Genomic DNA, 25,482 nt, shown 5'->3' on the forward strand with positions numbered 1-25,482 from the left:
CTCTACTGGCTCCATTACCCACACTTTGTCTCCAGGTTGAAACTCTACCAGGGTGGCCTTCTGGTCATACCAGTGTTTCATTACCTCTTGACTGGCCTCAAGGTTACTTTGGGCCTCTTTCCAGAAGCGGGTCATCTGGTTGCGGAGGGCCAACATGTAGCTGACCACGTCCTGAGGGGGTGCCTTTGGAGCTTTCTCCAATCCCTCCTTGACAATGCTTAAGGGTCCCCTGACAGGGTACCCATAGAGAAGCTCAAAGGGACTGAACCCTACCCCTCTTTGGGGGACCTCTCTGTAAGCAAAGAGAAGGCATGGTAAGAGGACGTCCCACTTACGCCTCATGGCCTCAGGGAGGCCACCAATCATGCCTTTCAGGGTCTTGTTGAATCTCTCCACAAGACCATTAGACTGGGGGTGATAGGGTGTGGTGAACTTGTAGGTTACACCACACGCATCCCACAGAGACTTCATGTATGCAGACATGAAGTTAGTGCTTCTGTCAGACACTATCTCCTTGGGGAATCCCACACGGGTAAATATCCCCATCAGAGTTCTGGTCACCACCTGTGCAGTTACGGTCCTCAGAGGGATTGCCTCTGGGTAACGGGTGGCATGGTCCACCAAAACCAGGATGAACCTGTTGCCTAAGGCAGTTTTGGGGTCCAAGGGACGAACAATGTCGATGCCCACCCTTTCAAAGGGGGTGCCAATGACAGGAAGGGAATCAGGGGGCTTTTACCCCTTTTTCCTGCTTTACCACTGGCCTGGCAAGTAGGACAAGATCTGCAGAATTGATCTGAGTGTGTCCTCATTTTGGGCGAATAAAAGTGGGTGACAAGCCTGTTAAAGGTCTTGCCTTGCCCCAAATGTCCTGCCAGGGGAATGTCGTGAGCCAGACCCAGTAGGAAGGTTCGGTAACATTGGGGGACCACCAGCGTACGTGCTTCCCCAAAGGCCGGAACCTTACGCTCACTGTAGAGGAGATCATTCTCCCAATATAGGTGGTGATCGCCAGAGGTGACACCTGCCGCCTGGTTTGAGGCTTGTTTCCTCAGACCTTCTAGAGTGGGACATTCTTTCTGCGCCTTGCAGAATTCCTCCCTGGTGGCTCCACCCTCAACTTGCCAGCCAGCAAGCTCAGGTAAGTCACCTAGGGTGGCAATGTCTTCCCCAGTTGGCTCGGGAGCCTCCTCCTCAGGAGCCCCGTCAGCCACTGGGGGAACTTCTGGGGCCGGTTTCCCGTGCCCCTGGTCCCTCCTCTTGGCAGCTCTCTAGGCCATCGTTCCAGGCTCCAGATGCCCTTGACTTCCCTCTCGGTCAGCCATGGACCGTGTGGTCATGCAGACCCACTCAGGTAACCCTAACATCTCCAGGTGAGACTTGAGCTCCACTTCTTTCCAAGCAGTATGCTCAAGATCATTGCCTAACAGACAATCTACAGGCATGGCAGGACTCACAGCTACTTTCAGAGTACCAGAGACCCCCCCCACTCAAAGGGAACCAGAGCCACCGGTAGGTGACTCTCGCGATTGTCAGCGACTATGACCTGGTGGAATGTATTAGGTACTATCTGCTCTGTTGACACCAGCTGACTCTTGATAGTAGTCATACTGGCTCCTGTGTCACGCAGAGCCTCCACCTTCTGCCCATCAATGGTGACCCACTGCCGGTACTTGGAAGTATTTTTGGGCATGTGGACCTTGGGCACCATTTTTCCTTCTCCCAGGGACACTAGGGAAATCTCTACCTGTTCCCCAAAGCTATCTGGGTCCATCTCCCCCCCGAGCGCTACACTAGTCAACCCAGGTGCCTGTCCGGTAGTGGACGGTGCCCTCTTGGGGCACTGGGGATCGCCTTTATAGTGACCATACTGGTAACACTCCATGCATTTGGGGTTAGGTTTCCCTGACCTGTCATATGTCCCTGGCTTTTTCCCAAATTTGGAAAAGGAAGGGTTGCCACCCCCTCACTGGGGATTCTTTTGGGGGCCTTTGGAGAGTTCCTTATCTGCAAGTTTATCTCCCCCCTCTTTCTTCTGTTGGGAACCCTGCCCACCTTTGTGGGAGTCCCCCCCAGGTACCTTCTTGGACACTCTGGTGCTAACCCAGAGGTCCGCCTCCTCAGCAAGCTTCCTGGGATCAGTCAGCTTGCTATCCACTAAGTGCTGGCGCAACTCTGTATAAGTAGTATTAAGCATATGCTCTCTTAGAATCAAGTCATATAAACCTTTATAATCAGCTACTTTGTTGCCCCGCACCCATCCATTCAGTGCCTTACTGGAGAAGTCAAAGAAATCTACCCATGTTTGTGTGGTTTGTTTGGTGCTGTCCCTGAACCTCTGACTGTATCCCTCAGGGGTCAGCCCAAACTTGGCAAGTAAAATGGCTTTCTGAAGTGGGTATGTGTTTTGATCAGGTTGATCCAATGTGAGGAGTGTATCCCTCCCCAATGGCAGTACATAACCCCACATAGCTACCCCCCATTGCCCTTCAGGAACCTCATGAGCCCTTAGTGCAACTTCATAAGCAGCTAACCATTTATCTATGTCATCTCCCACCATAAAACTGTGCACCACATTTTTGGGTATACAAACCTTCTTTTCTCCAGCAGGTCCTGTCCGTATGCTTACACCATTATTGCTGGATTCAGACTGTCTTGCCTTGATCTCCAGCTCCTTGAGACTCAGTTCATGAGCCAACAATAGTTTCTTTTCAGCCAAAGCTCTTTCAGCTTCCACCTGTGTGGCTGCTCTTTCAGCTTCCGCTTGTTTAGCTGCCCTTTCAGCTTCTGCTTGAATCTGTTTGTCTGTTCTTTCAGCTTCAATCTGTTTGGCTGCTCTTTCAGCCTCAGCTTGTTTGGCTTCTCTTTCTGCCCTTCTCTCCTCCTGTTGAGCCTCAATTTTCAGTTTTGCCATTTGCAATTGGAACTCCCTTTCTTCTCTCCTTTCCTCTGCAGTCAGGCTTTGCACAGAGACACTGCTCCCTGGTCTGGAAGGGTGCACAATTGCAGTGGTAACACCATCCACAGATAGTGAAAATTCCTCTGAGGGGCCATTTTCTGACTCCTCTTCCTCATCATCCTCTAAATGGGCTTCTACCCAGGCCCTCAGCGCCACTTGAAAGTCCTCCTTTCTGGAGGCCCCTTGGGTGGGTATCCTCAATGCCCTGCAGAATCCTCTTAGTTGTTTGACCGTATATGTATCCAACTGGACTAGGTCAAAGTCCCCTGTCTGAGACCCAGTCAGAGACATGTTGAGTGAGGATTTAGTTTTTGAAAATTGTCCGGAAAAAACGGATTTGCAAAAAGAGATAAAAACCAAGTTGACCTTCAACTGTGGGTAGGTAGTGAAATACTTAGCTACTGTATGTCACTGCACAAATACAAGTCCTATCCTCACCGCTGATCACCAATGTTAGAAATTGGGTTTTTGGTTGGCAGTCAGGTTACCCCCTGTCCAAGCAAAAGCCCTCACTCTAGTCAGGGTAAGTCACACACAATCCAAGATTATCCTGTGCCCACCCTCTGGTAGCTTGGCACGAGCAGCCAGGCTTAACTTAGAAGGCAATGTGTAAAGTATGTGTGCAATAAATCATACAATACCACCATATAGCACCACAAAAATACACCACACAGTGTTTAGAAAAATATATAATATTTATCAGGATAATTGTAGGTCAAAAAGAATAAAGTTGCAATGGGAAATTGTAGAGATATCACTGAAAAGTGATATAAAGTGTCTTAGGTCTTTAGAATATAAACAAAGTCTCTTTCAAGCACAAGTACCTGGTTTACAGTGGAAAAATCTCCTCAGAGGGCCACAAAAGAAGCGGTGCGTGGAAAAAGGGTGGGTGCGTCGATTTCTCCTCAGCACACACGGACTTGCGTCGTTATTTTCCACGCGGGGAAGTCGGGCGTCGTTTTCCGGCGCGCGGACAGTCTCTTTTCGTGGATCGCGGGGATTACCAGATGTCCCGGGTCTGTGCGTGGATTTTCCTGCTTGTTTTCCGGCTGCGAGTCGTTCTGCGGGGCTGCGCGTCGAAATTACAATCTCACGGCAGGCGTCGCGTCGATTTCTCCTCTAGAGGTCGGGCGGCGTTGTCCTTGCGAAGCTGTGCGTCGGATTTTCAGTCGACACGATCAGCGTAGGTGTGCAGCGTTTTTCTCGCCACGGCACAAGCTGTGCATCGAAATTTTCGGCGCACGGAGCGTCCAAGCGAAATAGGGAAGTCTTTTTGGTCCTGAGACTTCAGGGAACAGGAGGCAAGCTCTATCCAAGCCCTTGGAGAGCACTTTCACAGCCAGACAAGAGTTCAGCAAGGCAGCAGGCCAACAGCAAGGCAGCAGTCCTTTGTAGAAAGCAGACAGGTGAGTCCTTTGAGCAGCCAGGCAGTTCTTCTTGGCAGGATGTAGTTTCTAGTTCAGGTTTCTTCTCCAGCAAGTGTCTGCTGAGGTAGGGCAGAGGCCCTGTTTTATACCCAAATGTGCCTTTGAAGTGGGGGAGACTTCAAAGAGTGGCTAAGAAGTGCACCAGGTCCCCTTTCAGTTCAAACCTGTCTGCCAGGGTCCCAGTAGGGGGTGTGGCAGTCCTTTGTGTGAGAGCAGGCCCTCCACCCTCCCAGCCCAGGAAGACCCATTCAAAATGCAGATGTATGCAAGTGAGGCTGAGTACCCTGTGTTTGGGGTGTGTCTGAGTGAATGCACAAGGAGCTGTCAAGCAAGCCCAGCCAGACGTGGATTGTAAAGCACAGAAGGATTTAAGTGCAAAGAAATGCTCACTTTCTAAAAGTGGCATTTCTAGAATAGTAATATTAAATCCGACTTCACCAGTCAGCAGGATTTTGTATTACCATTCTGGCCATACTAAATATGACTTTCCTGCTCCTTTCAGATCAGCAGCTGCCACTTCAACAGTGTATGAGGGCAGCCCCAATGTTAGCCTATGAAGGGAGCAGGCCTCACAGTAGTGTAAAAACGAATTTAGGAGTTTTACACTACCAGGACATATAACTACACAGGTACATGTCCTGCCTTTTACCCACACAGCACCCTGCTCTAGGGGTTACCTAGGGCACACATTAAGGGTGACTTATATGTAGAAAAAGGGGAGTTCTAGGCTTGGCAAGTACTTTTAAATGCCAAGTCGAGGTGGCAGTGAAACTGCACACACAGGCCTTGCAATGGCAGGCCTGAGACAAGGAAAAGGGGCTACTTAAGTGGGTGGCACAACCAGTGCTGCTGGCCCACTAGTAGCATTTAATCTACCAGCCCTATGCACATAAAGTGCACCTTACTAGGGACTTATAAGTAAATTAATAGTCCAATCAGGTATGATTCAAGGTTACCATGTTTTAAGGGAGAGAGCATATGCACTTTAACACTGGTTAGCAGTGGTAAAGTGCGCAGAGTCTAAAAACCAGCAAAAACAGTGTCCACAATGTGGAGGGAGGCAGGCAAAAAGTTAGGGGTGACTACCCTAAGGCTGTCAGGTCTAACAGATACTTCTTCCCAAAACTCAATCCTTAAAGTTATTTTCCTCTCTCTTTGCATGCCACGGAAAGAGGAAGTAAGAAGGAGAAACCAAATATTTCTCCTTGTTATGCCTTGTTCAGTGAGGCATAGTGTCTTCAAGCATTAACAGGTTTACTAGCTTTAGTAAATCTGGGAATGGGCCACAATTCATGGGTGGTGCATGGGAATGCCTATGCCCCACCCATTGAATGTCTTTCTAATGCAAAGTAACACAATTGTGGGAAAAATCCCATGCAAAGCCACGCACATCTGATTTGCGTTGCTTTATACATCGCATATAGCATTTTGAGTTGTTGCTGTACCAAAAAGGTGGCACATCTGGAATGAACAATTTTAGTAAATCCGCTCCAGCGTTTCTGAGTAAATAAAAATTGATGTCTTTAAGGACTGAAGCCCTGAACACACAAGCACCACCTCCAGCAAGAAGTCACATGAAACTGAAACTCATTTTGAGGATTTAGGAGCGAGAGACAGAGTGTTCATTTCTTTACTGTAGTAGTAGGCATTTTAGCTCTGAAATTTCCCAGTAGGGTTCTCAAGTGTCAGAATACATCATGTATAAAGGTATATAGTTCCATATACCATCTACAAACCATGATAATGCTCCATCAAACGAGGGAAACTTCAATCAAGAGCAGCATTTACAGAACATGACTTTATATTTAAGGCAGTCATGGCCAGTTTGCAGTACTGGAGCACCCACCTCTCAAAGTAGTACTAGCAGGACCTGTCCTTTAGTAAGCCCTTACTAAGTGGCAACTTAACGCATCACAAATAGCGGACATCATACAAGGCTCTTCTGTAGGGCTGTTATAGGGTTTGCATTGCACTTGCACTTTATACAGATGCGAGCCACCTGCCTACATCTGCCACTCTGTACCTAGCTAAATAAATAAAATATGGTAATTTGAGTGAGGAGGTAGCACTTTTTGCTCAGCTAGTGCTATGGTTCTTTGCCCCTAACCCAAATCCATTAGCCTTGATACAGTGTGTGCTTGGAGTTTAGGCATCGGACATGGCACGATTGAAGCTTCTTCTAGATACAATGCAAGAGTGGCACCGATTCCCTGTAGGCAGCTGTGCTTAATTTGTGTTGGTAGTGCAGGCTGGTAGCACACATTCATTTCTTGTGCACTAGCGCTCACATTCATCATCAGACTTTGACCTACAGAAGTAGAAAAAGGGTAGACAGATAAGGAAATAGGGAAACAGTGACAAAGTGAAAAAGGAGTACAGAAGGAAAGTGAGCTAAAGAGACAGGAAGCAACTGGTTTTCAAAGAAAGAAGCATGAGTAAGAATCAAGATTTAGACAGCCTTTGTATACAGCATCAGCGGCATTCAGCAGCACCAGTGTCAGGCCTTTAAGAAAACTTTGAGTTCCTGCACTTAAGCTTTTTGCACATTAGGGCCCATATTTATACTTTTTGACGCTAAACTGCGCTAACGCAGTTTAGCGTCAAAAAATTTTGCGCCGTCTAACGCCATTCTGAAGCGCCATGCGGGCGCCGTATTTATGGAATGGCGTTAGACGGCGCAATCAGACCGGCGCTGCCTGGTGTGCGTGGAAAAAAACCACGTAGACCAGGCAGCTCCGGCGTTGGGAAAAAATGACGTTAGGGCGTCTTAAAATGGCGCAAGTCCGGTTGACGCTAAAAAATCGTCTTAACCCGACTTGCGCCATTTTTTTTCGACGCCCATCCCCCATCAACATGACTCCTATCATTGTAAAGATAGGAGTCATGCCCCCTTGCCCAATGGCCATGCCCAGGGGACTTCTGTCCCCTGGGCATGGTCATTGGGCATAGTGGCATGTAGGGGGGCACAAATCAGGCCCCCCTATGCCAAAAAAAATTATAAAAAAAAAAAAAAAATACTTACCTGAACTTACCTGAATGTCCCTGGGGTGGGTCCCTCCAGCCTTGGGTGTCCTCCTGGGGTGGGCAAGGGTGGCAGGGGGGGTCCCTGGGGGCAGGGGAGGGCACTCTGGGCTCATTTTGAGCCCACTTGTCCCTTAACGCCATGCCTGACCCAGGCGTTAAAAAGCGGCGCAAATGCGCCGTTTTTAGCCACGCCCACTCCCGGGCGTCTCTTTTGCCCGGGAGTATAAATACCACGTAAAGGCCTGGGAGTCATTTTTTAAGACGGGAACGCCTCCCTTGCATATCATTAACGCAAGGAAGGGGTTCACGCTAAAAAATGACGCACACTCCGGGCACTTTGGCGCCCGAACCGTCTAACGCCATAGTATAAATATGGCGTTAGTTGGCGTTAGTTTAGCGTCGAATTTGCGTCGAAAAAAACGACGCAAATTCGGCGCAACCAGAGTATAAATACGGCCCTAGGTACCCGTCAGGATGACTGCTCTGATACTGTAATGGATGTACAAGTGCCTCTTCTTTATAAGCAGTATTCATATATAAGCCTTGAATTCGCTCAGACTGCCTCCCGAGGTTTCCCTATCGAGGTAGAGTAAGGTAGCCTCTGAGGTGTAAGTGAGGTCCCTCAGCATTCGTCCCCTTCTCCCCACATGTGGGTAGTCTCTGCCACAAAGCTTTGCTGTTTGTTGTACAGAGAAAAAATAGTCACACATTGAAGAATCATAAAGTCCCACTCAGCAGCTTTCATTCCTGCAGGGCTAATGTAGTCATGTTTATTCATGTACAACCTACATTAGTTTCCCAGCAGTGATTGACGGTCAGGGCTCAGTACACTAGCAGTTCTGGATGTGTACATCGGACGCTGTGTAAGAGCTGTTTCTGATCAAGAAGTGGTGAATCGCACTGACAAAGCTGTGTATGGGTTACTACATGAAGGGAAGCTATCTTGTATAATAATTGCAAGACACCTTTCTGCTACATACTGTTGTGCAGTGACTGCCATGTGTTGGGTCCTCGGCAGGAATAGCAGAACTCTGTGCTGAGTATGGATTACATATAAATAGCAGGGCCTGTCTATTGCAGATCAGAATACAGACTACTCTTGAGTAATCCCCAGAATTCAGTAGTAACTAAGGATTACTCCAACAGCAATCCACAGCACAATCTTTGTGTATCGGCCGGGAATTGCAGCTACCAATATAATTGGAATTTCTACAAACTTCATAATGAAGACGTGTGTTCTTGTGAGGTCAGATGAGAGATCAATCTCACATAAGGCCTGGAATGCCTTAATGGTTTTTTCTCTGTCCCCAAGATCATCCTACAGAGGTAAACCACACAGTAGTTTTACTTGTTCCATTGTAATACAACATGGAGAGTCCTAATGCACTCACACTTTTTCTAATACCTCAAAATGTCACCAGTTTCAAGCCAGAACCTTTCTTGCGTAATGTTAGTATGAGTTTCAACCCAGGCCCATTGTACAAAAATAGTGGTATATAATCCTGCAGGGTTGTTAGCCATTATTTTAGTAATAGTTACACTGTCCTATCAATCTGCCACCACCAGTACGTCTTCTACACAACAATATTGAGGTAGGTTTCCCATGTTTTACCACTATCATGCACTACACTATTTCTACCCCTGCAGCCTACATAATTAGAATTGATATATGTATTACAAAGATTAAAAGTGTGTGTATTTCAGATGAAAATGTGTGTCTTTTCAGAACTTATAAACTGTTGCTTGGAGAAAAATGGTACTTCTATTTATATTTAAAGTTGATATTTGAGTGATAAACCATGCAGCGTTGGGGAAAAGTGCACCCAGTAATATTACCTTGGTGCCAAGACAATGGGCATTACCCATGTAGAGGAATTCCACAATGGAAAGCCTTTTTACATTAACTGTTGACAACTGTGCCTGATATACTGGCATGATCATTGCTGGCAATAATTCAGTGATTTTACATCAACTTATTTTTCTCTATTTATTTTTAAATATTCTTTTTTGCTTTTAAACGTGATTTCAAATCCCTTTGTCTTGTGTACTTAGCATTGTTTTTTGTATTTATTAAACATAATTTAACATCAAAATAATTGAACCCTATATTCTGAGCTTTTCATACAATGTATTGTTTTTTATGATTTTTCTTTAAACTAACCCTGAACTCTGTGTTTTTTACAGTGTTAAAATTAAATGGATTTGAAACGTTTCCTCCGTCCGTTACATATATTTCATTATTTTGAAATAGTTTTTATATTCATTACATATTCCCTATCCTGAAAAAAAAATTGCTTACAGCACCACAGAGGATTCTGGAATGTTCCAGTTTTCATGCATGTAAATACCTGATTGTGACAATCTGATTGTGGCCTTGCCCTGCACTTGAGTTTATTTTTAAACTGGCCCAGAAGTCCCTGCTTCTCTGTGTAGCACCAGAGCACTGTGTTGCTTTGGGTGCCTTCCCCTTTTGGCCAGTCCTGCTTCTGCCGACCGACACAGCTTCTGCGTCAGTTTGGAGATGGAATTCTCTTCCTCTCTCTGCCCGTGGCACTGCCACACGGCTGGGGAGGATGTGAACTTTAGGTTGGTTTGACTGGACAGACAAAGGGAAAGGGTAGCACCTGAAACTGCACTTGTAGTCCCAAGGCACTAGGGTGATCTGGGGACTGACTCAGGTTTGGAGCGCAGTCATTAACCATCTTCTTGGCCCTTCCTTTCTCAGTGTTAACCTCCAGGGAGGTGAAGGTTTTCCGGAGCATCTGCATTGAAAAGTGGAGGAGATGCATGCACTCACCGAACAAACTATTTTCTCATGCTTCAGTCCTGTGGCGATATGGGTCATCTGGACATCCGATTGAAAATAGAGGAAACATCATAAGAACTGAGGGGCATATTTATACTCCGTTTGCGCCGGAATTGCGTCATTTTTTCGGACGCAATTTCGACGCAAAACTAACTCCATATTTATACTTTGGCGTTAGACGCGTCTAGCGCCAAGGTCCATGGAGTTTGCGTCATTTTTTAGCGTGGACACCTACTTTGCATTAATGAGATGCAAGGTAGGCGTTCACGTCTAAAAAATCGACTCTGGATTTATACTCCCGGGCAAAATTCACGCCCGGGAGTGGGCGGGTCAAAAAAAATAACGTACGGCCGCTTTTGCGCCGTTTTTTAGCGCTTGCAAAAGGCAGGCGTTAAGGGACCTGTGGGCTCTGAAGGAGCCCAGAGGTGCCCTCCCATGCCCCTAGGGACACCCCCTGTCACCCTTGCCCACCCCAGGAGGACACCCAAGGCTGGAGGGACCCATCCCAGGGACATTAAGGTAAGTTCAGGTAAGTGTTTTTTTAAAAAAAGAATTGTGGCATAGGGGGGCCTGATTTGTGCCCCCCTACATGCCACTATGCCCAATGACCATGCCCAGGGGACAGAAGTCCCCTGGGCATGGCCATTGGGCAAGGGGGCATGACTCCTGTCTTTGCTAAGACAGGAGTCATTTCTATGGGGGTTGGGAGTGAAAAAAAATGGCGCAAATCGGGTTGAGGCGAAAAAATTGCCTCAACCTGACTTGCCCCATTTCTTGATGCCCAAGCTCCATTTTCCCCTACGCCGGCGCTGCCTGGTGTACGTCGTTTTTTTTAACGCACACCAGACGGCGCCGGCGGCTAACGCCGGCTAACGTCATTCAATAAATACGGCGCCCGCATGGTGCTTCAGAATGGCGTTAGCCGGCGCTAATTCTTTTGACGCAAAACTGCATTAGCGCAGTTTTGCGTCAAAAAGTATAAATATGGGCCTGAATCCCAGCTCTCCCAGGGGACAAGGTTTCTTTCCTAGTATTTGTCGGCCCTGATGAGCTGATTTTAACATCATTTTGCTCAAGGTGGCCATATCTAGACACCAGGAGGGGTTTCGTCAGGGACCCCAACCTCTAAATTATTATTTTCGTCTGGGAACTTAATTTCCACAGCCCTCTCTTCTTCTGCAGAACCTGTCTCCTAATGGACACCTCATCTGGTACCAGTGTCTTACTCAGCAACCGACACAGCCTCGAAGTATAGTGTCCTCCCTCCTGCACCCTCCAGGTCCTGGGTGGCCATTTGCAGAGCACCTGGGGCAGTGGTGGCCAGGGCCCCCTCCTTCTGAAGCTCACACTACTGCAGTAGTCCCCCCCGCAGGTACTTCCCTGCACTGTCTTCGAGAGCATGGAGGGGCCAGCACCAGTGGCAAAGGAGATAATAAATCCTAGTATGTGGGTGCCAGCTGAAGTCAGAAGTCACTGAATCCATCCTTGCAGCCAGAATTATATTTATTCTCTATTCCAGATGGGCATTATTCAGTCATTGCTTCCCCCATTCCAGACTGTTCTTTAAAGTTGATCTCATATGCAGGGATTCTAAGTGGAGGTGAATTGTTCTAGACCAGTGGTTCCCAACCTGTGGTCCGAGGACCCCTGGGAGTCCGCGAAGCTTCCTCAGGGGGTCCGCAACTGCTTAGAAAATTAAATCATTTTAACAGATTAGGTCCCCAGCTTTAAGTAATGACTCAGTAAGGGGGTCCCCAGATTTTAATAATGATTCAGTGGGTGTCCCCAGGTTCCAGTAATGATAAAGTGGGAGTCCACAGAAGTCAAAAGGTTGGGAACCACTGTTCTAGACAGTAGATACTGCTCTCTCATCCTGGGATGACAGATCATTCTTCCATCCATGTCCCATGCCTCCTGCATAGTATTCTGTGACATTTTAAGATGGTGTCTTGAAGTGTTCATGAAGGTAGATACCTCTCTCTCCCATCCTGGGAAGACAGATCATTATTCCTCACATGTACCATCCCTTCTGCACAGGATACTGGGACATTTTGAGATGGCGACTTCAAGTGGTCTGTTGAAACCTTTTTAAGAGTCTAAAATGATGCCCTATTTGCCACAGCTGCATGGTACCTTCTGTAAAAATATCAAAGAAGATCCCCTTCTGTTTTTGGCTTCAGTGGCTTCAGGGTCTGGCTGTTCTCCTTTCTGGCTGTGGAAATTAGCCTTCCCAGGCTAGGTGCAGTGTCAAAGGTAATTAGCATGTTCTGATTCTGTCTACTGGATGCAGGCCTAATTGCTGGTTAATGGCACTATTATATGGAAAGGTCCTTGCTCCTGCAGCTGGCAAAGCAGAATAATTACCTTGGCCCAGCAATGGGAACAAAAGCCTGGATTCTCCTTAGAAGCTAAGCCAGAGAAATATGAAAAATCCGTAAGCATCAGAAGGAATGCATTTATGAAAAAAGTGACATTGGATCTGCACTCAGGTTTATTTTTATCATATGATCAGTTCATCACACTAGTATTTAGGCCTCACGATGGTGCAGTTTTCAGTACAGTACAGTACAGTAAAGTCCATAGACCTTTAAGTAATCACTACAGATGTACCGACTCCTGCTATTAGTCCCACCCCACATAATAAGGCCTGCACCAGATCAGCTCCAGTCTCTGAATTGTCCCTTCTGCAACAGGTTACCTGTGTGCAGATACCAGGCTGAGCTAGATGGTAATCTTGCATGCTGAGACTGCACACGTATGCACGTGTGTGTGCATAAATGTGGAAAAATCAGATGTGATCTGAGAACAAACTCCCACAAAATCAGTTCATTTTCAGTTAAAGTAAGATTTTATTCCATTTGTTCATCATATTTTTATTTCCAATTGGTTATAATAAGGCATTACAGAGTATGTTGGTAAAAGCAGAACTGTATCTGGTCCCATTTACACAGCATGGTGAAACAGTAATGTTTGTCCCATTCCATAAATAAATCTAATATTGCAATAAATAACAACAAAAACAGCAAACAATTATACATAGGTAAATAGCAGCAGCAAACGACGAGTACAGGGGCAGAAATCCATATCCCACCCCCCTTAATAAAGGGGCGAGGGTCCATAACATGAAAGGGTGGCAGGCGGGCAGCAGAGGGATGGAAGGGGGGTCAGGGTAACAGACAGAGCAACAGGCTACATGTTGTCTCCGCTCCACCATGTCTCACATGGATATAAACATTTAGCTACATCTAGTTTCCAACCCTGCACTCCACCCCTCCTCCTGGGACGGCTCCGGATTCTGGGGGGCAGTAGGGGATTCATCCAATGGCAGACCCTTTTCCTTCAAAATGTCTAACATGCTTCCCCATATTTCCAAATCACAGTCAGCATACTCATCTGTGTGCACCACACGCAGCCACCTTTCCTCCGCCACGCCCCATTCCTGCATGTGTACCATCCATTTACTAATCGTTGGTGCTGTGGGCTGCATCCACGTCGCTTAGCCAGCACTAATCCTCGTAGTGCAAACCAATGGTTCATCTTGGCTCCACATTTAGGTCTTGGGAGTACTCCATGTAAACAATGATTAACTGAGTTCTCCGCAAGTACTCATGTGAAGCCCCACAGAATATGGAGGATCTTCCCCAATACCCTTGTAATTTGTTACAGTCCCATGTCATGTGAAGAAAGGATGCTGGGGCATATTCGCACCTAGGGGAAGCATCTGATTGAGCTCCTTTGATTCTATGCAAACATTGCGGGGTCAGATATGCTTGGTGCATGTAATAAAACTGTGTGAGCTTAAACTTCGTGTTACTGGTCAACTCTCTAACCTGGGCAAATGGTTGTTTCCAGGCACTCACAGAGAGTGTCTCGGACAGATCCTCAGCATATCTGCTACGGACCCCGTCTGTGTCAATATGACAGTCCCCTTTAAGAGCCTTGTAAATGTAAGAAATTAAGCCCCGAGTCGATCCAGGGTCCAATATTACCTGCAATGTCTGGGAATCTGCAGGCTCAGTGGGGAAGTCTGTCTAAATCTCTCAAAATGTACCAGACATCTTGGCATATTGCAAAAACAGTCCTTGGTGAATACCAAATGGAACTTGGGCCTCAGCCTTCTTAGGAAAAGTGCCATTAAGATAGGGATTGCCTGCAGTATTGCAACCGCCTTCAAACGATTGTGACACATCCGTCACGGACTGGATAGCAAGAATGGGTTTCAGCCAATGGAGGGGCAAATATACTAGCATAGGGCTCCCAACACAACACCTGGACCACTGTGTGTTCCCAGGCCACCGCTACCTGCCAGACAAAGAAGGGATGGTCACCCAGACCACCCAGCACTGCAAAAGGTCTGCATTCAGCCCCCCACATCCCCAGGAGGTTCTTCTCCACATTTGGGCCATCCATTCCACCATTGTGGTGAGTATTGCAAAAGGCTCATGAAATATTATAATTGTATGTCTGGTAGTCACAGGATATTCAGTTCAACTCTGCTGCATTTACCAGTCCACACAAGGGACACCAGGAGACTATTTAGCTTGGCAAATGTGTTTTTTGGAACATTGTACATAGCATTCTGGAGAACGTATAGACAGCGGGGCAAGAGAACCATTCTGCTCAGCACAACTCTGCCCATTACTGACAGGGCTAGGCGGACTCAGAAGCAGAGTGACTCTTCAATGTCTTTGAGGACTCTGCCTATGTTGAGACAATATTGGGTCACCAAAATGTTCCCTACCTGAATCCCGAGATATTGGAAATGTTCCTCCTCCCATTGAAGCTTAGTGACTGGAACCTTGGCCGGCCGTACCCTCACCAGTGCGTCTATGGGGAGCAGCAATGTTTTTTGCTTGTTGACCTGAAGGTGAGACACCACACCAAATTCAGACATGATCTGCAGTAACGCCCCAACTGACAGCTCAGGGTGGGTGACGTAAACAAGAGTGTAATCTGCATAAAGTAAGACAGCATGGGTGATGCCTCCCACCTCAGTACCCCACTCGGCCATGTGGTGGGGGAGGCAAATCACCAGCGGCTCCATCGCCAAAGTTAAGTAAATCGGCAACAGGGGGCAGTCTTGTCTCGTACCCCTCTCAATATGGAGACACTCAGACATCACTCGCCCAGTATGGACACATGCAACTTGTTCTGCATGGAGCAGTGTTACCCATGATAGAAACACCAATCCTACGCCCATTCTCTGGAGAACTTCTCAAAGATATTCCCAGCTAAGGGTATCAAATGCTATTCCAATGTCTAAAGCGATCAGCGCTCCCTCCAAATCCACATCTACAACAGAATGCATTGCGTGGGATAATCTCCTTAAGTTCATCTGGGTCCACTACCCGTATAATACCGCACTGATCTTCGTGCACTAAGTGAATACGTTTTTTTCTATTTTAGCCTCGAACCCCAACATAGAGAGGGGTCTATAGGAGCAGGGGTCCGAAAGGTCTTTACCTGGCTTGGGGACCCCTCAAATTTGGTGCTGAGCGGTCATAGGTATATAGTGCATCTCGCTGCTCGATGCCAGAGCAGCCCACCAGTTCAGAGTAGGGCTCAAATATCATCAGGCTGCCGCCCAACCCCAAACCCCTCTGAGAGATGCGGTGGCTGCCCCCAGTGCATCCCCTTGCCCCAATCGGGCCCACCATGGGTGCAGCAAAGACGGCAGTCTTGGGATGGTGATATGGGCAGGGTCTCCATGCCGATTCCAGAGGATTTTAATAGGTCAGGATGGGAGCTCTGTAGGCTATGTCCTGGAGGCCATCTTACCAGGCAGAAAGCCCATTTGCTCATCATAGTTGATGTGTTTCATAATTAATAACGTGTTTCACAGCACCATCGCTTCCTCGTGGCTGATAATTTACAAACAAGTACAACACAGTCAAAGTATGCAGCTAATTTTGGTTTCAACATGTAGTGGCAGAATTGAACTGTGATTGTCTATGTACATAAAGTTTCCCTTATGACGTCCAGATTTCTGTGTTGTTATTAACGATTCTATATTGCCACATTATTGGTTAGATATTGATAGTTTCACAAGTGAGATTAAACACACATGTATAAAGAGGTTGTACGTCTTTGGCAATTATCAGCCCTGGAGAAGCAATGGTGTCAGGAAAAACGTGTTCTCCGTGGCTGTGTTAATTACGATGCATCAACTATGATGAACAAATGGAATGAAACCTTACTTTGCCTGAAAACTAACTGATTTTGTGGGAAAGTTTGTTCTCAGATCAAATCCAAATTTTACACATGGACTTACTAACAATTAGAGAACCAGTGATCTGAGTTAAAGTGTCAGGCTTCATTTTCCTCTAACCCATACAGTGTTTGAGAGTGTGCATACATGTTCAGGTGCAACCAGCCCAGAGCCTCTTACGTGACCTGCACAGCAACAGCTGATCTTATCTTAAAAGGCAGACATTGATGCTTAGCAGTCCCAATCCATTATAAAAGAGCTTACAGTGAGTGAAACTCAGTGAGTGAGAATCACTCATGACAGATTTGCATAAAGTACGTAGTCTGAAAAGCAGAAAATCCAGATGGGTTAAATGGGAGGATCTCATTTCTCTTTTAAAGATATAATGCAAGGATATGTAATTCAATCATATTATGGGGCAACACTGCCCTCCCCTAAACTCCTGTCTCTATATTTAATTAATCACATTTAAATTAATTTAGTTTCATTTTCATTAATACCCTTGAAGTTAACATCCATTTGTCTAATGTAAATTAATTTATTTGAATTTTTTTTTTTTTTTCAATTTCATTGATATCCCCTTTCCCGGAAATATAATATGCTATTTAGCTTTGGCGCTGTAGTTGTTAGGCACTGTAGTGGCTTTGAATGACTTCATAGATATGGAGTAAGGCAAGGCAGTGCAAATCCTTGTGTTACCTTACTCTGCATTAGGGAGGCATTTCAAGGGTGTTGAAGAGGGTGTTCCCATGATTTTGATGCATCCCCAGATTTACAAGACCTTATAAACCTGGGAAGGCGCAACGAGAAGAAATATCAGTATTTCTCCTTGTTTATTCCTCTTTCTATGCAGCACACACAGAATGAGGTAAAGGCCTCCCAGGATTGTTTCTGTACAAGGAGATGTCCTTTCCTGCACAAAAATAATCCTACATGCAACACAGACACCCTTGCACTGTGGTGCAAGGGTGGCTGCTTTGGTACTGGGTGGCCGAATCAGCGCCAGCACAGGGGACAGGATTGGAATGTGCCATAGGACATAGATATGGTGCATTCCTGCCCTTTCTCTTTGATGCAGGGCAGCACAGCAAGATAACTTACTGCGCTGCCCTGCACCAAAATCTCATAAATATATGCCTATGTTTTTCACCTTGAGTCTGAACACCACCGTATGTTTATATAGGATCATTTTTATCTTATAAAAGCATTATGGGGCATATTTACAAAGAATTAGCATATGGCAGTGCTGCAAGGCCTTTTTTCTATGCTGCCCTACGCCAATTCAAAAGGGTAGGAATGCACCCTCTTTACGAGATATGGTGTATTGCTGTCCTTTCAGCCAGCGCTGGCACACAACTTGGTTCCTGGGTGTCTGCGATGTAGGCAGGATTGTTTATGTGCAGGAAGGAGGCTTTTTGCTTCTTTCGATGTGTGCTTCAGAATGCAGTGCACATAGAAAGAGGAAAACACTAGGAGAAATAAAGATATTTCTCCTTGTTGCACCCCTCCTGGGGAGGTGTACTATTTTAATGCATTCCCATGTGTACACATCATTGTAAATCTGGGAATGCGTCAAAACCCATGGTGTTGCATGGGAAATCCCAACGCAACGCCCAAGGAATGCCCCCCTGATGCAGTGTAAGGCAATGCAGCGACTTGCACTGCATGGCCGGACACCATATCTATGAGGCCATGAAAAGCCAAGCAAAGTGACTTTGTGTGGCCACATAGATATGGCCTGCAGTCTGCGCTGCCAGAACGTCATAAAAAGTGATGCAGCTGCGGCGCAGGGGCTTGTAAATATGCCCCTATGGGGATATTTATAAGCCTCCTGCGCCTTCTTGCACCCTATTAGCGTAATTTTTTTTACACTAGTGTGGTATTAGGTAGGCATTTCCGACATGCTGTATTTACAAAGTGGCACAATGCTTGCATTGCACCACTTTGTAAACCCTTGCACCACATTATGCCTGCGGGGTGTTCAGCAGCTGGGAGGCCCTAAAAAATGGTGCAGTGAAATCTTGTAGATTTCACAACGCCATTTTTGCAGCATTATTAATGCCTGCTCAGAGCAGGAGGTGTAATGACGTACCCATTATATTCAATGGGCCTCCCTGTGCTTTGCTGCACTAGCGTTAACATTTTTGACGCTAATGTAGCAAGGCGCAACAATAGTGTCAAAAATGTTGACACTATTATCCTAATGATCGCTTGGTGCACCGTATTGTAAATACAGCGCAACCATGGTGTTCTTAGGTGCCGGTAGGGGGGGCACAAGAAAAGTAGCGCATCATTTATGATGCACCACTTTCTTGTAAATATGCCCACATGTTTGTAAAGTCCTTTTTACAGTTTTATGATTTTATGCAAATCAAGTTTTCTTTTACATTTATTGGTGAATTATTTATGGAAGGTATCATATAGGTGGAAGTATAATTGTTATGTACTGCTATGAAGTGTACTGAGAGAAAAAGTATAATGAAGAATGTCATAATGTGAAAGATTCGAATGTTTGAGAAATACGACCAAATTGTATTTATTTTGAGCCTCTGACTAAAAAATTTACGATGCTGTATTTCTTCCAACAGAATGCACTTTGCAAAGTCAGTGAGGTCCTCGATCCTTTGAGGATAAACACGGGTGCAACATACCTAGTGCCAAAACTGAAAGAATTTTTAAGGGATCCAGTTCTGGTAAGTTCACAACTTTCTGTTGTTTCTACCTTGTTACAAGTCCCCAACACATTTGTACACAATTTTTAGAGCATAAGGGTTGTATTTAAAGGCCCCTAGTGCCACAGGAGCGTCACTTTTGTGACACTCCTGTGGCGCTAAGCAGAGCGCCGTATTTACAAGGTGGCATTGAGCCACTTTTTGTGGCTTAATGCCACCTTGTAAATACGGCCCTTTCCACACAGCACTGTGCGTGGAAGGGACATGCAATGGGTGTGGCTGTGGGCGTGCCACAGCAACACCCATTGCATTTTGACGCTGCCTCAGATTTATGAAATCTCGTAAACCTGAGGCAGCGGCAAAATCTAGCGCCACCCCCATTTCTGGCATTCTGCTGCACGCACAGACAAAGCAAAATGCCAGAAATTATATTTATATGCGGGAAGGTGTCCCTTCCTGCACATAAACAATCAATAGAAAATGACAGTTTGGCACTTCTGTGTGTGCTGCATTGTGCAGCACACACAGAAGTGCCAAAGCTCCATAAGTGATTATTTATGTGCAGGAAGGGACACCTTCCCGCACGCAAACAATCACACCCCTCAACACAGATGTCCTTGCAAGATGGTGCAAGGATGCCTGCGTTGGTGCTGGCAGCTAAATTTAGCGCCAGCGCAGGGGGAAATGCAGGGGTGCGCTGTATTCCCTTAAATACAGCGCATCCCTGCTTTTCTAAAGTGATGCACTATGGCGCTGCCAATTTTGGCGCAGCACCGCGCTGTGCCACTTTTCTTTAAATCTGACCCTAAGTTTTTCAGTTTAGCCTGTTATGTTTTTTTTTTTTTAAAGATTTAAGCAAGTAAACCAGACACCGTACTCACACTTGTGCTTCTGTTTGGCTGTAACCGCTAGAGGTAGAATCTGGGTTTGGTGTTAACTGGATGGAATGATGTACAGTTAACAATAAAGTTTACAAATGTGGCATAATGGAAGAATAGAAATTAATGAATTACCTCACCGTTTTACCTTGATATCTAGGCTCTCTTTTGAAGTGTTTTGCATCAGCATTGAGAAACCACTAAGGGCAGTGCACACAGAATCCAAGAGATGCCATTACTGCTGATTATTATTTATTTGCATTTAGGCCCATATTTATACTTTTTTAGTGCCACAGTTGCGTAATTTTTTGGTGCAAAAGCGGCGCAAGCGTACCAAAAACACTATTATATTTTGTAAGTTTGCACAGCTTTTGCGTCAAAACATGTCAAAAAAGTATAAATATGGGCCTTAGTTCTAATGTGATCTTTTGAACTTTTGATTCGTGTTTTGTCTTGTTTTCTGTTTGTTTGATTTTTTTTTTTTTTTTACATTGAACAGTTAGGTATTTACAACCAACAAATACGTTTTTTAATTCTCATATTTAATTACAATGTTTTAATGTCACTGCCACTTTTCTAAATACTAGGGGGCATATTTTGACAGCTGTGTTTCATCCTTGCACCAGGCAACATGGTGCATGTGTGACGCAAGCTTCTAAGTCAGATTTTTTAAGCCACGCAAAGCCACTTTGTGTGACTTTGAATGGCTTAAAAAATATGGAGTAATGGAATTCCGCGCAAATCACTGTGTTGCATTTTTCTGTGCAAGGGAGGTAATCCATGGGCATTGTGTGGTTGTTCCCACACAACGCTCATGGTTTTTAAGGAATTCCCAGATTTACCAAACCTAGTAAGCCTGTGAATGCACCAAAAAATAATCCACCCCATTATTTCTCCTTGTTACTTCCTCTTACTATGTGTGCTGCACTTTACAGCACATATAGATACAGGAATATGACTCTAAGGCCCGTATTTATACTTTTTTTAGCGCCGCATTTGCACCGCTTTTTGACGCAAAACGGCGCAAACCTACAAAATACAATGGCATTTTGCAAGTTTGCGCCGTTTTTGCGTCAAAAAACGACGCAAATGCTGCGCAAAAAAAGTATAAATACGGGCCTAAGGATTTATTTTGTGCAGGAAGGTGACCCTTCCTGCACAAAAGCAATTCTGCATGCAATGTGCAAGAGTGTCTGCATTGGAGCTAGGCAGCATATTGTGCACCAGCACATGGGAAATTACAGGAATGCAATGTATGCCTTAAACATGGTGCATTCATGCCCTTTTCTAGTGATACAGTGCAGTGCAGCGAGGTGACTTGCTGCTCTGCATTGCACCACTTTGTCATACGTATGGCCCTCGGTGTATTCAACAATACGTTCCAATTGGTCCTACATCCTTTTTCACCTTTAAATTGCTAGAGTCAGCTTCATATGTTTATTATCAGATAAGTATATACCCCCTCTTGTTAATTTGTGCTTCAATTTTTTCTTCAATGATTTCTGAAAATAAATATTGATTTTGCAAATGTGTTTCTTCTAAACATCCTTCGTGGATTTTTATCCTACTCCTATTCAGTCTCAGAATTCTTTCTAAAATATTCTGCTTCCACTGAAATGGCTAAGCATCTCATTTCATGGACTCGGCAATAATGTTTTCCTTTTTGATATTGGCATAAGATGCGTCAAAGCACTGGACTGAATATCTTTTTTATTTTCCTTTATTTCCTTTAGGTGAAAGATTGCTTGCTCCTCTTAGTTAGCTTTATGAAATAGTAAATGTGTATGTTTTACTTGATTGTGGTACTAAATCTATTTATATGTGATATGTAATTAATAGTGTTTTTGTTGTCCCTGCAAAAACTAAAACAGGGCTGCAGTGCCGACTATAGATGTGCCTCGTTTACCTGTTATGTGGATCCAGCTGACATCACCCAAGTGAACGTGTCATTTAGAATATGGAAGCCAACTTTTATCAGAGTAAGAGAAGTACTACATTGTTTACATTACTGAGGAAACCTGCTTTCTGCAGTGTTTTTGTAATGATGGAAGCTGGGTGTAGATTAAGAATTACCAGATTTTTGAGCTCCATTATTTAGTGTCCGGAAAATGTGTATTGCTACCTAAACGATTATCACACAGTGAAGTACAAAACTGCTTTTATGACAAACCTAAAACTGCCTTACGAGTGTGAGCCCTGCCTCTTCTGGTGAACCAACTCCTCTGTGTGTTTTCTCTATTTTCCTGATGCTTTAGTAAGTCTATGGCTATAGTCTCCTAAACCTGACCTCTATCAAATCGACTAGCTCTTTTTTTCTGGCATGAAAACCAGCCTGTAGGCTCATGTCGGTTTTTTAAGTCTTCTGAGTTTTTTCCATGTCAACGCAGTAGCTGTATGCCTTCAGGGACTTTCAGCTTTCCAAAGTTCAAAGTGGGTGCTTAGGTACCCAGAAGAAAAAAAAATCAGTATCACTTTTCCTTTGACTCCCCCACCCACGATAATATCTGACAACCTGAATGATACCACATATGAATAACAAGACACCGCCTTGATGGTAATTAGGAAGGATGGAACACTGTGACCAGAGAATTACGAGGTTGACAATCAAATGATGCCATCAGAATGACAATTTCCGCATGGAAATACTCTAGACTTTGGTTTTATCAAATACTTGTCTACATTGGATGGAGGAGAGAAAGATCCAACTGAGCTCTGTCAGAAGAAGACATTAAATGCAAAGTGCAAAAGCAAGTCAGGTTGCGAGTCAGGCCTGTACTTTGCATTGCCAGCAGCTGTGGTGAAGTAGAGTATTTGTTATACTGTTTATTCCTCCCGAAACCAGATACAATAATATTACAGCCAGACAGCTTGTTAAGGCTTGCGAGGTATTCAGATTTTTGACTGCGTGGCAAGAAGGAAAGTTAATGGACGAGAGGTAGTTGTGAATTTCTCAGACGTGAAAAAACTCTTTTTTCTTACACAGGCCTTGTAATCACGTGCAACAGCTTGAGGACAGAGCCTGGGTGGTAAAATAAATTGAGAGCTCTCTTTGCCACAGACTTCTTGGAAATACATTTGATTCTTTAGAAAACGAGGTTAAAAGTGAACAGCTAGAGGGACCTGTATCCCTGTAGCTCTCTTTAAGCCAGCAGAATTGAAAACTATAAACACTAGAAAGACTGGAAACTGGTTAGATATCGTAATACATCGTCGTTTGTTAAATTGGTGATTTCTTGTGTCAGATGGATGAAAACGAGACTGAGGTGTAATGAAGCATATTTTGGAGATAGTGCACCTTCCGTTTCGCATGGGACGTCTTTACCCAGTGCAGCCCACGACCAGATATGCCAACAGGGCACAGACATATTAGGAATCTTTACCTGCTGGGAGTTGATGATTCCCAGGCCACAAACAGGAGAGAGATTTTGTGACTATCAAACCTCCGCACATAGACTTAATTTTGGCTAGTGGTTGCAGATGGGTCTCACAGGCACTCATCTTTGGGGTCCGGCACTTTTAGGTCCTCATTTACAAGCTCTTTGTGCCACTGCTGTGTCATATTTTGTGACGCAGCGGTGGCGCTAGTAGAGCACTGCTCCAGATTTACAAAACGACGTATTGGGCTCAAAGCGTCAGTTTGGAAAGCCCTGCATCAGATTGTACATGTGCCAGGTATAATACATGCAGGGAGGCGGTCCCAGGCAAACAGCCATGCAGAACTGACACAGTGAAATTTACAACATTTCACTGCGCCATTCTGCGACTTCACTGCATCAGATTTTACCACCTGTTCTGATGAAATTGATGCAGGGCTGTTTACAAAGGCAGCCTCCTCATACTGCTGGAGTAGTGTAATTTTTACAGCGCTACTCCAGCAATGTGTGAGTTTAGTGCCAATAGATGTGTCAGAATTTCTGACGCATCTTTGAAAACATGCGCCATGGAGCTCTCCATTGTAAATACAGCGCATCCATGGTGTTGATAGGGGATCTTAGGGAATCTGACACATCAGCTACGACAGATTCTTGTAGATGAGACCCTTATTTCCTCAATAAACTTCGATCCAGAGCAAGAGAAAGACCAATACAAAAGGGGGAATGAAGGAGGAAGAGGAAAACGATAAACAAAGACAAAGGGAGAAAGCAGAGATGAAAAGGAACCTGCAACAGTGAGATAAAAATGCAGAAGATGTATGGTGGTGGATTAAAGAGGCATGAGGTGGAATGAAGACTGCTGCCCATCCTTAGTATTCTCCACCCATATTTCCAAAATACCCAGGCTCATTCTTCTGAATAAATCGTTGGGCCCAGGCATTATTCTTTTACAAATTAGTAATTTCCTTTGAAGTGGATAAACTATGCAGTAAGACCACAACTAGAGCAGGAGGAATACTGGAAATCATGACTAGCAAATCATGAAGCAGTGGGTTTGGTTTTGTTTCACACAACTCCAGCAGGATGTTTAGAGTTTTAGATGTGTAATAGTGAATAATGGGACTGTTTTCCACTGAGTTGTTATGAGTGGCAGGTGACAAAAACCAGACTACAAAAGCGAAGCTTGCGTTATCTATGATGTTACTCAGAACCCCAAAATCAATTTTCCACTGTATAACGATTGATAATTTTGTGTCATTTGTCGTCCCCAAAAACCACCTGCTTATGCTTTTTAACTGCTGTGCAGGGCAGAGGAGTAAACTGGAGTATACATAACATGGTTGTAACATAATCTAACATACATAGAATCAGAAATGACAAAATTCAGGTTCTCTGTGATGCTACTCAGAACCCAGAGGTCAAAAACATAGCTGTTGTTCACATTTTACCCACCTATAATTTTGTGTTGTATATGCCGCCTCAAATCATCTGTTCCTGCTTCCAATATATGCGTAGGAACAAAGGAATAACTGGGGAGTCATATATAACATGTACAAAAAATATTTTAAAACCCTGGTCTCCTGCCACCCACCAACATCACTCCAAGTGATTTCCCAGCCTCCCCCAAATTAAAAAATAAATACCTGACCTCCTACCATCCTACCACACCACCCTCTGAAAACACCCTCCCCTTCTGAAATCCAAATATATTAAAAAGTACCTGACCTCCTTCCACCTACCCACACCACCCCCACAGTAGTCTCATCACTCCCTCTTAAAAAAAGAAAAAAAGTAGCTGGCTTCCTACCACCCAATCCCACCATGGTGGGCAAAAGGATCCTCTCCTGCTCAAATTGAAAAATAATTACCCTCTGCCCCCGTCCTCATCCCATTCATTAAAAGTTAGATAAACCTATCTTACTGACAGAAAAAAGAACAAGGAATAATGGGAACCCTACCTTCCCACTCCTATGCACCGGGAGTACATAAGGTGTACTTACCCAGAAATATGCTTGTTCTCTTTTCTGACTGCCGACAGGATAACTTTGACAAGAAATTAGATTTTCTCCTCTGGGGCTGGGGCTCCTCCTGAGTTACAGTTTTTGTTGCCGGCTGGCATCCCAGCTGGGCAGGG

General features: G+C 45.0%; 1 protein-coding gene across 1 annotated transcript in view; it reads left to right on the forward strand.

Annotated features, from left to right (window-relative positions):
- The window catches only part of ITGA1 (integrin subunit alpha 1), a 795,992-nt gene that overhangs the window by 729,806 nt on the left and 40,704 nt on the right, over window positions 1-25,482 (forward strand). The window contains exons 26-27 of the mRNA XM_069221693.1: window positions 19,013-19,117; window positions 21,846-21,953. Of these exons, the coding sequence (XP_069077794.1) occupies window positions 19,013-19,117; window positions 21,846-21,953 (213 nt within the window). The remainder of the gene's footprint in view (window positions 1-19,012; window positions 19,118-21,845; window positions 21,954-25,482) is intronic.

This window comes from Pleurodeles waltl, chromosome 1_1 (genome assembly GCF_031143425.1).
Source record: "Pleurodeles waltl isolate 20211129_DDA chromosome 1_1, aPleWal1.hap1.20221129, whole genome shotgun sequence".
NCBI classification, from domain to species: Eukaryota; Metazoa; Chordata; class Amphibia; order Caudata; family Salamandridae; genus Pleurodeles; species Pleurodeles waltl.